Source organism: Panthera onca, chromosome C2 (assembly GCF_046562875.1).
Source record: "Panthera onca isolate mPanOnc1 chromosome C2, mPanOnc1 haplotype 2, whole genome shotgun sequence".
In the NCBI taxonomy this organism is placed as follows: Eukaryota; Metazoa; Chordata; class Mammalia; order Carnivora; family Felidae; genus Panthera; species Panthera onca.
The window spans coordinates 95,616,288-95,631,232 of record NC_138347.1 but is presented as its reverse complement, the minus strand read 5'-3'; the positions used below and the strand labels follow the sequence as shown (position 1 = coordinate 95,631,232).

General features: G+C 44.8%; 1 protein-coding gene across 1 annotated transcript in view; it reads right to left on the bottom strand.

Moving 5' to 3' along the window:
- The window catches only part of SLC7A14 (solute carrier family 7 member 14), a 117,851-nt gene that overhangs the window by 16,303 nt on the left and 86,603 nt on the right, over positions 1 to 14,945 (bottom strand). Inside the window, exons 5-7 of the mRNA XM_060639205.3 lie at positions 8,974 to 9,120; positions 6,277 to 6,485; positions 3,508 to 4,385 (exon numbers count right to left, since the gene is read on the bottom strand). Of these exons, the coding sequence (XP_060495188.1) occupies positions 3,508 to 4,385; positions 6,277 to 6,485; positions 8,974 to 9,120 (1,234 nt within the window). The remainder of the gene's footprint in view (positions 1 to 3,507; positions 4,386 to 6,276; positions 6,486 to 8,973; positions 9,121 to 14,945) is intronic.

Below are 14,945 nucleotides of genomic sequence, written 5' to 3'. Positions count from 1 at the left end.
GCCTGGCCAACTCCAGGCTGCGTAGTGGCACCCTCCCATGTCGTGGAGTATCAATTTCTGGAGCGAGTTTGAAGTTTATGCTATCAGCAAGATTACAAAAGGCTCTCTGGGAGTTTTCTTCTGCCTGATAACTGGGAGGGCAGCCTGAGTCAGAACAGGTTCATGCTGTACTTTGGCATGTGATAGCTAGTCTGGGCGACAATGAATCATTTTAGATTTTAAAGAGAAAGGCAGGGAAGAAATAATTCTTATTACTTTCTGCAATATTTTCTTATTTAAGCCCCAAACAGCAACCAGAAGAAGACGAGTAGAATTAATCTGCATTTTTACAGATGGGTAAACTGAAACCCAAAGGAGCTAAGTGAACTTCCCAAGGTCACAAGACACAGAGGTGGCAGAACTGTGATTTGAACCTGGGCTGTTTGACTCCAAAAGCAAGGGTCCCTGCCACCTTACCATGTTTGCAGAGTGCCTCTGGTGCTCCAGAAACCATAGATTTAGTGCAGAACTGGTGACGTAATTTACGGGCCCCAGTGTGAAATGAAACCATAGAGCCCCTTGTTAAAAAGTTGTTAAGAAAAAAAAGGTTGTTAAGAATTCAAGAAAGCAGCAGCAGAGCATTAGGCCAAATGTGGGGTCCTATGCGCCCATGGAGCTAGCCCTGATGTTAGGTGTTAATCCGCACAAACTACGTATCAAACATCCTGATCCAATAGGGAAGATGCTCAGAGGCACCCTGGCAGGGAGGTACGGGCTGCAGATCTGGGCGTGGAGATACTGAGTTTTTAATAATAGCTCTGTGAATAATCTCCAGTTATTCCTGTTGACCTTGAGTATGTTGTTTAACCTTTTGGAGGTTCAGGTTAGTCATCTGTGACATTGAGAGAGGGAGCGGTGGGGAAGGGTAGATGATTTCAGTGTTTCTCAAACTTTGTTGTTGTTGTTGTTTTGTAATGCTTATTTATTTTTTAGAGAGAGAGACAGAGCATGAGCAAGGGAGGGGAAAAGAGAGAGGGAGACACAGACTCCGAAGCAGGCTCCAGGCTCCGAGCTGTCAGTACAGAGTCCTAGGTGGGGCTCGAACCCACGAACTGTGAGATCATGATCTGAGCTGAAGTGGGACACTTGACTGACTGAGCCACCCAAGCACCCCTCAAACTTTGGTTATTTATATACCACATATTTTGTATCGTGGCCATGGTCATGATCCCTGGACCCATACTACCTGACTTCTAATTTTGGCTCCCCTAAATTCTAGCTATGTGACCTCGGTCAAGTGCTTCCACTTCCTCATCTGTAAAATGAAGATTGCTGTGAGGAATACATAAGTTAATGTGAGGAAAGTCCTTGAGTAATAGTTGGTGTGTGATAAGGGCTACATTAAGTGTTAATTATTACTACGAATCATGGCACCTGTACCAGTAGTAATGCTTTTTCTTTAATTGGACTCACTTCTTAAATTTAAAAATAATCACCAGATTCATGTGAGTATGTATATTTTTTCTCGTACGTGTGCAAATGTATAATACCTATATAATACTTTTAAAAATTCAAAAAAAGTCCATTCATATGCTCCCTAAAATCAGTCCAAATATTACTGATAGAATGGTACCAAAACCATGGGGAACATTGTGCTAGATATTGAAGGTCCCTTCCAGCTTTAGTACTCTAGGAATGAATGAATAAATGCACATGTCTTTGTGTCTATGCCTTCAGTCATTTGACAAATACATGACTGGAATATTTCTACCCTCCTCAGTCACTTCTACCCACAGTAGAATCTTTCCATTGGTTGGCTACAGGTTTCAGTGGAAAAATGTTTAAATGGAGACGAGAGATTGTGAATAAATCATGTAAGTGGTTTAAACTTTGAGAGGTTAGTGGGGTTCTCTCAAGAACTCCCCCTAAAGTCTAACAAAGGATGAAACCTAGAGCTGTGAAAGTTGGGACCGGATGCTTCTAAGAAGACACAGGATGGCCTTGAGAGTTGAGGAATCTGCTGGAAGGTCTGGACCCTTTCCTTTGGGTACTGTTTTTGCCCCACTTCCTTCTATGCATATCTTATCTTATAGGCTTACAGTTTCTGTTTGTTTTTGTTTGTATGTTTATTTATAATTTGAGAGAGAGAGAAAAGGAGAGAGCATGAGAAGGGGAGAGGGGCAGAGGGAAAAAGAGAATTTTAAGCAGGCTCCATGCTCAGTGTAGAGCCCAATGTGGGGCTTGATCCTATGGCCTGGGGATCATGACCTGAGTTGAAATCAAGAGTTGGACTCTCAACCAACTGAGACACCCAAACATCCCTAGGCTAACGGTTCAAATTCCACCTCCTCAAGTTCCTTTCCAGCTATTCTTTTTTTCTCATCGGAAGAGTAGTCATAGAGAAGTATTTATTAAGCACATGCTGTGTGCCAGGCACAGAGGACATAGTGCTAAACACCCGTATTCCTATATCAAGGAGTGGATGGGACCTCAGGGCTATCAATTTGTATAGGGAAATAAAGGCAGTGACTAAGGAACTTTAAAATCAGTTTTCACTTAAACCTCCCTCTCAAGTTACCATGAGCACTGATCTCCAACCATTTCATGAACATCAGTACTTGTTGGATATAATAAACGTGTGATGTGAATGTAATACAAATCAATCACAAAGGAAAATGAAAAATCTTGGGACAGGGGCAGGGCTTTTTGAAGGCAATAAAAGTGAATTTAGAGAGAGAACTTCTGATTTACACCCAAAGTTGTGGACAGTTGAAGTTCTAGCAGAACTGTATCAGTTGTCAACAAAGAGAAAATCAGTTAAGATTGACGGCGTGATGTGTGCTTTCCAAGAGAATGACTAGAATATCGAAGGATGATGAAAGAATCTTGAGAGAAAACGAAAAACTCTTGAATATCTTATAAAAGTCAATATGAAGTGAGGGATGGTAAATGGTATAATCTAGTCGGAAAAATTATGCCAAAATCCACACTTAATTCATACTTTGCTCGTTTAAAATATTAAGGCATGATTGGTATTTTACTTTAATTTTGTCAAATATAAGAAAAGTAATTCTTCCATAACTTTCAGTTTCATAATTTTCAGTTTCTAAAATAGAATTCCAGTCAACCTTTTTCACTCTAATGTTTACTGTGTTATTTATGTCCCTTTGTTATGTGGATTCATTTTACTGAATGACTGTTTATATTTCTATAAAATTTATTTATATTTTTAATTAATGACTTTTTATGGAATTAATTATCCATAAAAAGAATGTGAATGTCCAGTAATAGTATTCAATGAAGTGATGGATTGATTAGCATCATTCTTCAGAACCAACGGCCAAGACCATAATAGGCAGAAAGGGCACAACTGGCTTTATTGACTCTAATGCAGAGAGCGAGGGTGCATAGAACAAGCCAGACTTCTCTTGCAACGGAGATGCCTAGTCCAGCTAGGAGGTAATTTTGGGATAAGCCTGTTTAAGGTCTTGAGAGGGAATTCTCCAGGCGTCAAAGGAAATTGCTTACCCACAAAGCACCAGACTGCAAACCGGATCCATGTGATGGTGGAGAGCTTTAGCATGAGATAAATGTTCACCAGCATGGCAAAGGCAGGCACGAAGGGGAGGCAGGGAGCCATGTAGGGTAGCTTTTTGGGGTTCTCTGGTTGCTGCAGGATCACGAACACCAGGGCGCCGATCAGCAGCACCATCAGAACAACCAGCAGGATGGCCCACCAACTCCGCTCTGAGATGTGGTCGGAACCAAAGATGAGGAAGGAGCAGAAGATGAACATGAGGATGAAGAGCAGGAGCACGCAGATGGTCACCGTGTGCCCTGTGGCTGCTGTGGGCCGGTCCATTTTGCCTGGAAGGCCCAGCCGGATCCTCATGGTGTAGTAGCGGGGCCCGATCAGCTTCTTTAACTTGATGAGATAAATGTTTTCAGATTCGTCGGCTTCGATGCCTGTGGTCATGTCCACAGTGCCGTAGTTGGGATGGTTCACATTGTAGGTTGACTTGTCCGACTTGCCTATGAGCATCTCGTTGTCTCCCAGGGATGGTAGGTTCTTGGCCCCGCATGTGTTGGTGGCTGGGCCGGAAAACTCTTCCCCTTCACTCACAGGAGAACAAACTTCCTTCTCACAGTCCGCCAGGATGCCCTCCTTCTTCTTTGTGTGCTCCTGGGACAAGAACTTGACAAAACCATCAATGTCACTCTCTGGTTGGTATCGAAGGAGCAAGACGCAGACAGAGACCAAGGTGTAGGCAAGGAGTGTGCCGATGGACATCATCTCTATTAGGTCTTTCAGGCTGACTAATAACGAGAGGAGAGCTGCTAGGAACCCCGATACAATGCAGGCCACCACTGGTGTCTCTGTGTAGGTGCTCACGTGAGCCAGGAACCTGGAGGGACGGGCAAGCAGAGGGTTAACAGTGAGCTACAGATGGTGACTGACTCTAACACGGCTTAAGTCCACCTGGTCCTGCTCCTCCAATGTACTTCTGGAGTCACTGCTTTGAATACAGTTATTCCTACTGCAGGATTTGGTTTCTGGAATACAATTTAAAAATAATTTACTTTCATGCCTTGGTTTTGAGGCAAACTTCTTTATTAAAGTTCCTACTTCATTATGCGATGTGAAGGGATGACTGAATTTAGGAAGCATGTTAGAAATCTGAATCGAAGTGCAAGCTTTGCTGGGAAGGAGTGATATGTGGAACATTCATACACCTCCTTGGGGTCCCCTAAACCTGTGTAACCTAAAATATGGTCAGTCTGTGGACCAGCAGCATCAGTATCACCTTGGAGCTTATTGGAAATGCACATATTCAGGTATCACCAGAGACCTCCTACATCAGAACCTCTGGGCATGGGGCCTAGCAAACTATGCTTTAAAAAACCTCCAGAGGATTCTGATTTATACCAAAGCTTGAGAAGCATTGCTGTACAACAAAAGTGCAGAAGTTTAGTTGGCAAAATAGCGCAATAACTCAGAACATGTGCTCATAAAAGCAGCCCCAATCCAGCCACTTACCAACTGGAGAAGACCAACAAAGGTGAATGAATGACAGGTGCCTCTTTAGCAGTTCCTGTGGGCCTTAAGCAGGTTCCTGCTCTCCTCCTCACTCTCCTCCTAATCTGCCCTCCTCCCACCTCTTCCATTTCTCTTTTATTTTCGTCTTTCACATATGACTGACTATCAGCTGCCTTTGGAGCTCCAGCATCTTTCCTCTTTGACAGCAGAAAAACCTTTTGGGTGTCTGAAGTTGTAACATCTCCGCCACACTCAGCCTCTTCTTGATCTGTCCAGCTCCCCAAACATGGCAGCTCTGACCTGGTGATGACTTCAGGGGGTATGCAGGGGAAATGGAGCAGAAGATGACAGCTGGTGGCAGAGAGGAAGTCCCTGAGCTGGATTCCCCCCTCCCACCCCCGTACCCCTGAGCGCTCCTTGACCTCCATGCTTTACACCTTGCTTTGTGTACTTGAAGAATGCCTTCCCTGCAAGCCCCTCATACAGTGGGCACTGGGAACCGAGAGATGGGCCACATTTCCTTGGGGCAGATTGACCACTTCATGGCCAATGTAGGGGGCTGGAAGCCAATATATTGGAGTGCTTGAAAATCCTGTCTTTGGAGTCATACAGTCATGGATTCAAATCCCGGCCTCCCCTCAGCAGCTGGGGGGTTGGGGTAAGTGTTTTTGCCTTTCTAAGTATACTCATCTACTATATTTGTCTGCAAAACAGGGTTATTGTGACAACTACATGGGATCTGTATACAAAGCACCCAGGGTACACAAATGTTCAATGAATGGTAGTTATTGTTGCTACTGTTATTAGGTTCTGTTCAGATGGTCTTATACTCCCTGTGATGGTAGCTTTTAATGTTTTCACCTTCAGAGGGGCTGTGGAGAGATGGTCAGTACCTCACCTCAATGTGAGGGCAGGCCTAAGATGTCCCTGGGAGGGGTCCTTCCTTCTGGAAGTCACTCAGTGCAGCAGTTTGACACCCACAATCTTCACAAAGCAACACACAGTGTCAAACAAGAGGGGAGGGGCAGTTAGGGGGAGTATACCAGTTTGTGCTAGATTGGGAGACCCAGAGTCAAACTGAGAGGCTGTTATGGGGCTTACATTCTTTTCGCTCAAAGTCTTTATCAGGATATATGACAAATTCCATCGTCTATGTGACATACACGCACATCAAAATTATAGTCAGGCTGACAGTGGGTGACATTCTCCCTGGAGAGGCATGGCAGAGCAGAATTAATTTCATAAAGCATAGTCCTTACCTGAAAAGGAGCCCATCACCAGCCATGGCGTAAATGACCCTTGGCATTGGGAAGAGAGAGCCCAGCAAACTGACTGTCAGTCCTGCAACTGACCCGATGGCTACTACGAATTTTGCAGCATAGAACCCATGAGCCACAAACATCTCCATGAGTGGGGATTCCGTGTCGATGGCGTAGAATGGCACCATCAGAGTTAAGATTATGCTCACCTGTTGAAACAAGAGAAAACATGGCTGGAGGTGGAGAGGACTGACAGCATGGATGGATGTCCCATAGGAGAGCGAAGAGGCCTGGACTTTGGATTTGTCACTTCTTGGCATGTGCCCTTAATTTAGACCAGTCGTTTTGCATCTGGACCTCTTGGTCTCAGTATTTTCTCCTCACATTAGAATTTAGTGGACTTGACAAGATGGTCCTCAATATCTCTCTCAGGCTTTCATATCTGAGGAATAAGTATGCAGGTATCTAAGCCCCACAACAGCAGAACTACACTGACAGTTCAATGAAGGGCAGATACCATCACATGGAAGGAACTGGAGCCAAAGGTGCTGGAGCCAGGACCTGGCAGTGGCCGCGAGCACCCTGCCCACATGGGCAGGACTCTCATTTCCTTTATACTTTCAGGATCCTATATGGTCTTAAATGTATTCTCCCATTCACTCTGAAAATCAGAGATAAAAACTCCAAAGATAAGTGATCAGAGGTCCATAGCCAGTTAACAGGGGGCACCCATATGAGGACTATATTTCCATTTCCTCTCTGTAGCTCAGTGCCAGGAGCCAGGCAGCCCACAAATGAAGGCATCAGGATGGAACCCGGTCCTACTCTGGGGTTGTAAGACTACTGTGGCTTTGCTTAGCCAGGAATCACTTGGCTCCTAGGGCCCATCTTCCTTCATATGTCATAAATCGGCCATAACAACCCTCCCTCCATGGCCCCAGGCAATGAAACCACCAGTTATAGGTCCAGGCTCCCCCTGGCCTGCAGGGGCCAATGCTGGCATCAAGAATGGAGGTCAGAGCCTGAACGGGAGAGGGTGGTGCATTTCCAGACCACTTCTTTGCATATTCCTCGGGAGCCAACATCCTCCAGTGAAGCCATGGGCTGCTAGGGAGGACAGCAGGATGGACCACCACAGCCCAGCAATTTGGCTCTTCTCCTGATGGTGGAATGGCAGCCTGCTGACCGGTGCAAGACCAAACAGCCCCTGAGGCCTGGTTAAGGGCCGTGTGTTCTAGAAGAGGATGTTTCCCAGCAGCTTCACCACTTGCAACATGGGGTGGGCTGGGAGACAGTGGGATTGATTCCTACAGCGGTTTGCGTTGAGTCGGCTGCTCATGTTAGATCCGGATGGGCAAAAAGTGGGCAGATGCATAGAAGTAGTCTGTAGTCTATAAGGCGCTATTCTAAGAAAGGAATTGTGATGACCAACGTTATTATGTGTGCAGCAGGGGTTGACCCCTGGAGGAGGGGGAGGTATATGAGGGAGGAATAAGAGGGGAAATGCAAAGCAGAGCATCTCTGCCCTGAGATACTCTGCCCCACACCACCCTCATGGCCTGAACGCTGTCTGCAGGGATCATCAGAGTATGGTTAAGATGAAGCCACTTGCCTGTGTGTGCTCAAGGGGAGGTGATAATTGACCCATAAAACAATTGCCAGGGACAAGTGAATTCCTATAAACCACATCCATGGTTGCTCTTGTGTTTTCCTTTGGTGCCCAGGACAATCTTATTTTGCAGCTTGCCCTAATGATCAAGCCAGCCGCTGGTCTGGCTTCCTTAAGTAGTTGCTAAAGCTGTTTCTGTTTTGTTTGTTTTTTGGGAAGGAGGTGCTTTTCCTATGTTTTGCAGCAGGGGTGCACGTAACAGCCGTGGATCTTTCCTATTTGTGGTAAGTGAAGTGAGTGGGACCCCCAGGGCCTGGGGCATTTTTGTGACCACACACCTATTGACTTGTTGGCTGGTTCTCTCCATTGCCAGGGGCCGAGGAGGATGTTGGCTGCGAGTGAGCTATTTCTGTGATAGAAATTCTGGGATGGGAACTGGGAAATGACACATCACAAGTTTGAGGAGCGTCTGATCCTGAGATGACAAGAAGCTGCAGGCTTCCTTCTAAGGATTCCCCTTGGCAGGAAAACTTGAAAAATGAGCTTGGGCCGGTATAAAAAGAGGGAGCAACAGCAGAAAGAAATGGCATTTCCCCTGAGATTTAAGGGGAAGAGTGTCTCTAGGAGGGTGGTGTACTATCTCCCCACTCTGGAGGAGCCTCGCCTCCCGCTGCCGGGAAGATCCCAGAAGACAGAAGAGCATTGAGGAGGGTGCACAGAGGTCCACAATGCCTCTGCTTGCACACCCACCCGTTACTGCCAGCCTATGATCTGAGCTCCTTGGACAGCAGCCCACTCCCTGTATACCGTCCCCTGGGCAGTAGTGGATACCCAGAGCCTGTGTGTGCGGAGGAGCAGGGATGGAAACTCAGAGGTCAAGACTGCCCCCGTCTCCAGTTCGGAGTGCTGATTTTCTTCTTGTCATTGGTGGGTGGGGATATAGGGTGCATGGACACATGCATACAAACGCCGAGACAGCACAAGGAAGGGATCATTTCCTGACAGAGGGTGACCCAGTCCCAGAGCTACTTTTTAAGGTCAAATATGAAAAGGCCATCAAGATGGTCCCAAAAGGATGTAGTACTTACAGATACATATGCTGTCAGGCAGATGACCAAAGAGGCGGTGATGGCATAAGGGATGGACGTGTTGGGATTCTTGGCTTCCTCTCCAGTGGTGGCAATGATGTCAAAGCCAATGAAAGCATAGAAACACGTGGCTGCTCCTTGCAGCACCTGGTGGGACAATAGCATTTTTCAGACTCAGAGTGTCAGGGCAGCACGAGGGCCTAACATGTGGTACCAACAACTGCCCAGTGCTCGGCCGCGTCACTGAGCAGCAGAGGGAATAACATGGTGGGTCTCGTGCTCAGCACTTGAGTTCTGATCTCCTGTGCTTTCTAGCTGTGTGATCCTGGGCAATTCCCTCATGGGTAAAATGGAGATAAGAAGACTTATGGCCACATAAACACTGGGTTGTTCAACATATTCAAATCATTTCGGGAAATAAGTGGGGTTATAAGTAAATCAATAAACTGGCTATCCCTATGTCTTGCGGAACTCATTAACTAACCTCTCCGTGCCATATTTTCTTCCAATGGTTCTCAACCACAACCAGGGGTCCTATGACTTCCCTTAGGGGATGTTTGGAAATGTGAGGAGCTACTTGTGACTTTCACAGAGACGTGAGGTTTGCTTTCAGCATTTAGGGTACAGGACTCAAACGCTTCTGCACCAAGAATTGTCCTACTGACATTACCATTGGTGCCCTTCATAGATCATCTCTGTGGTAACACCTAGATCTGAAATGATAGAAAAGATTTTCAGATCTTCAGATATCCTACTGTCTTCCGTGGGGAGACAGGTAGAGACAGTCTGATTTTTCTGTCCCTTTGGGGCTCGAGTGTCCTAGCTGGGTTATAAGGCTGGAGAAGATATGCAGTGAGAGGCAGTGTCAGGCTGGGGAGGTGGTAACCAGTGACATCTGCTGGATGCCTGTTGGACTGAGCCTGCACGGCTGCAAGGGCGGGTGGGACTGTAAGTCAAGATGTCAGTGCGAATCTTCTCTTAAGGAGTGTGTTACTTTCTTCCAAAGAATTGACTGAACTTTAGATGAAGTTTCCCCACCTTGGCATTCTCATTATCGGCTGAAAGCAAAAAGTGTGCCTGTCTGAATGCTTGGGGAATGTCCTTTCAGGGGAGGGTGAGAGAGCTTTTTCTAGACTTGTGTGTATGGGCCAGGGGCCTTGGCAACACGCAAGCTCTAGCCAGGGGTCCAGGGGTGAGCTTCATTGTAGAAGGATCATTTCCCCGCCTTTAATCCACATGTAGCTTACAAATGATGAAATTCAAAACATGTGCCAAGCAGATACCTGTGCCCAAAGTTTCACTCTTACCTCTCCCACTGGCTTCTCAGTAAATAAAATACTAAGTACTGGAATCGGCCAGGTACATGACAAACTGAATATCTTCTCAAACCTCAGAAGCAAGTTTGCTCACCTGTAAAATGACTTGGCCCTTTCTGTGGTCTTTCCCACTAGGATTCTAAAGTTCCAAGTCCCTAAGTGGGCATTCTTATCCTGGGGTCCGTTCAACTCAGGGTGGGAGTCTATGAACTTTGCTAAGAAAAGATTATATCTTTATTGTTAGCAACCTCTGACTAAACATAAGCATTTCTTTTAATTATGAATGTAAGTGACAAACTAATAGTACCTGTGATTTTGTCACCAAAGCAATCAGATATTTTTTCTATACTAGTAGATAGTTGCAGAGATCTTGAAATATTTCTTGTGCTTATTGCTACTTCCAAATTACGATAGTTATTAGACACAGATATTAATATTTAAAACACTAATATAGAAGCACATTGTTATTATATCACTATTAAAAATGTTTTTATAACTATGTTTTAATATATTTGCTTTCTTTTGGATTCCTATGTAATTAGGTTATTCATTTATAAACACAATTCTCAGAAGGGATCCATAGGCTTCATCAAACTGCCAAAGAGTCCATGGCACAAAATAATCTAAGAGCTGCTGGTCTATTCCAAACTCCTTTTTTTTTTTTTTTTTTTTAACATTTATTTCTTTTTGAGAGAGAGAGAAAGAGAGACAGAGCATGAGCAGGGGAGGGGCAGATAGAGGGAGACACAGAATCCAAAGCAGGCTTCAGCCTCTGAGCTGTCAGCACAGAGCCCGATGCGGGGCTCAAACCCACAAACCATGAGATCGTGACCTGAGCTGAAGTCGGATGCTTAACTGACTGAGCCACCCAAGCACCCCATAAGAGCTGCTGGTCTATCCTAATAACTCAGGTAGAAAGAACTTCTCAAGGAATTGTCATCAAAGGACTGCTTTCTGGGAGAGGAGATATCTCAAAATTTACTTCAGTAAACTCCTTCATTTCAGGGAATGGAAAGTGTTTTGGCCTCCAGGTAAGGAGAGAAAACAGATCTCACTTCATTGTACCTGGAGGTTTACCGGTCTGGAAATGTGCTTGTTTCGCTTATCTAGCAAATGTTTTTGGTCTTTAAGGATAAACAGAGGCTGCGATTGCAGGCTCCCTAAACCTCCCCAATCAAGGAAAGCCTTGCTTTAAGATAGCTACCAGAAAACAGGTTCTGCTTTCTCTTCCTTTAACATCTTTCTTCCTTTACACGTACATACATACGTACGTGTGCGCGCACACACACACAGCTCCTGCAAATCATACAGATCTGTCAGGACAGTCAGTTGATGATGTATCACTCCCAGTTAGGATGTGCCATGAATAGTCCCTGTGCCTATTTGCTGTGGTCAGTTCTGGATGGAAAGTTCACAGATATTGCAAGAGCTTACTGTTGAGGAAATGGGGTTGGAAGGATCTTAAAATAAGAACTTGGGGGCCAATCTACCCTAGAAAAAGATGAGAGGTCTGTAAGCCATGCCTTGTGAGGAATCACTGGGGGCCCAGGGATGTCAAAGGTGAAGAAAAGAAGACTCAGTGGAAGACTTGGAGGACACCTTCCAATTTTGAAGTGCTGATCATGAAGCAGTTGGAGGAGAAATATACTGTAGGCTCCAGAGGGAATCCCAACGCCATGCACAGCCATCCACAGGTTGGGGGTTGGGGGTGGGGATTGGATTTAGTTAGGAGAACAGATTTTACAGATTGTCAGACTTGGTGTGGTTCTGTCACATACTCGCTTGGTGACCTAGAATAAGTTCCTAACCTCTTGGAACCTCATTTTCTTAAATGGAGATGAAAGTGGTATTTAGTTCATAGGGTTGTTAACAAGGATTAAATGAGATAATACAGTGAACTGCAGTCATAGACTACAGCAGGTACTTAGTAAATATTAGCTCTTACCAGCAGTATTTTTTAATCACTATTATAAAATTTCTAGAACAGATGAAACTCAAAGGCATAAACAAATTCTTCCTCCTCCTTTTTTTTTTTTAAAGGGCATATATTTTATTAATTGCTCCCTTGTGCCAGGCACTGTGCTTGGGGATGTGGATATAGTCATGAGCAAAAATACTGTGAGCTTAACCCCCTGGGACTTGGAGTCTAGAGGATACTGCAAGACCTAAAATACAATATTGACTGTGGTAATAAACTGAATGAGATTAATAAGTGTCTATGTTATTTATGAAACACAAATTCTGCTGCTCTCCAAATAATTGAAAAAATAGATGGCAACTGCTGAAAATGATGAGATACCAGAATATTGACTATGGTCAAGTTGGGAATGGAGAGAATTAGTTTGCAAAGAGAATGTCTGTTAGCCTGAATTTGCTATGTAAAACTAGAAAGTCATTATAGTTGAAGGAAGACTGGATAGATCAAAGGTAGGACATTTGGAGGTTCTATTGCATTAGGCAGGAAACAGAATTTAACTCAGATGGTTTAAATGAAATGATTTCAGTGAAGGCCCATTGGCTAAGTCCATCAGGGAGCAACCAGCAAGGGGCCTTCTGGAGCACAGAACGGAGTATGAAAGATGGATAATGGATCTGGGGAGGGAGGAGAAATAGAAAAAACCCAGCATACCTGTCAAGATCAAACAGATCCTGGTCTAACAAGTTATAGATTAAATAAACACATTATCAAGGAGAAGATAATAAAATTAGCGAATAAGATCACCTTTTTGCCTAAGTTAGTTTTTTTTTTTTTTTTAAATTTTTTTTTTTTTCAACGTTTTTTTATTTATTTTTGGGACAGAGAGAGACAGAGCATGAACGGGGGAGGGGCAGAGAGAGGGAGACACAGAATCGGAAACAGGCTCCAGGCTCCGAGCCATCAGCCCTGATGCCTGACGCGGGGCTCGAACTCACAGACCGCGAGATCGTGACCTGGCTGAAGTCGGACGCTTAACCGACTGCGCCACCCAGGCGCCCCTGCCTAAGTTAGTTTTACTTAAGTTAGTTTGAATGAATTTTTCTTCCTTGCAAGCAAATGATTCCCGATTGATGAATACAAAAGAGCCAGGAAATGAAACTGGGTATGGGTCTGTCTCTACCCAAATAACCACTAAAATTATTCGCTCTCTCCAGACCTCAGATCTGGCCATTGGTATTTGTGATTAGGATTCCCTTCCAAGCATGAAAGAATGCGTATGTTCTTAGGAGTGAACATCTATGAAAGAAATTGGTGGGTGAAGTGTGCGTATGTGCATGTTTCTGGGTTCGTTGGTGCTTTCACCTAGCTTTAAAAAATATTTCGCATAAATAAAAAATAGCATTGACTTTTTAATTTGACGACGTAAGTGGAAAGTTTTCCGTGGCAAAGCTGGTGTAGCTGCTCAGCCCGGCGATCCAGATCAGCTCATCCCTCTACAGAGCCTTTGTGGGGAAGCAGCACGTGCCTCAGTTGCTGGAGGGCTGCTGCTTACTTGGTTGTCGAAAGCAATGCCATTATAGCGGCATGCTGTTCAGTGTGTGGGGTCCCTAAAAGCTGGCCCTCTGTGTCTTGCTGATATTCAAGAGGCATAGGAATGAGGCAGCTCTCCATATTCTGCCTTGGCCAGTCTGCCAGATGTCTAGGAGATAATTGGGCACCTTTATATAATTCACTCCCACGGTAACAAGACAAAACTCCAACTTTAATAGCATTTTCTACCACCCTCAAGCTCCGGATATCTATTAGCAGCCTGTCCACAGTGACAGTGGAATGTGTTAATAGGTTCCAACAAATGAATTAAACTGTGGAGAACACGAAAGCCAACGTTTCCTTTGTTTGGAGGCGTTCAGCATTCCCCACACATGCTTGCTAAGGACCATTTTCCTTGGAGCTGTTTGTGCGGTGGAGTGTCTCATTTGGTTCAAGAGAAACCATAAGATAACATCAAGAACAAATAACATACAGGCAATACACATCCAACAGTGTCCAGGGGCTAAAGAACTGCAGATGGAAGCAGGGGTTCAGCTGAGGGCCAGCAGTTACTTGATCTAGAGAAAAATGTTTGTTGTTCTTCGGCTCTTCAAGACCAAAGCAGCATCTGACCCAGAACCTGTAAGTGAGTAAACCATTCCTTAAGCTATTTTCTTTGGAAGGATGTGGTTGGGGCAGGGAAAGAGTAGGCTTGTGAAGGGTCTATGGCCAGAGGACAGATTGTTTATTATTAACCCTTTCAAAGTACTTGAGAATTGTGTGTCAAGTCAGGTACCGGCATCCTTATAAACCATCTCCTACATAACACAATGATCTCCCCCAGCCCATCCTACCAGAAGCGATTGAAGAGTAAAGTGGATTGGAGCTCTGTACTAGGCCCTTTGTCAGGGAGAAGGGTTGGGTTTTCCCTAAGGAGAAGTCTGCAGCTGTCGAGTAGTCAACTCACTTTTGTTGACAATTGTCAAGTAACGGAGTAGGGAGTGTGTTTATTCACTTGATGGATGTCATGTTCATGAGAGGGTTTCAGACCTTAAAAATTAGGATCCATATTCAAAGTGGCCTTGCTAGGGGCCATCTGGCTGGCTCAGTCAGTAGAGAACAAAACTCTTGATCTTGAGGTCATGAGTTCAAGCCTCACGTTGGGGTGAAGAGTTTACATAAAAAAAAAAAAAAGAACGAAAAAGAAA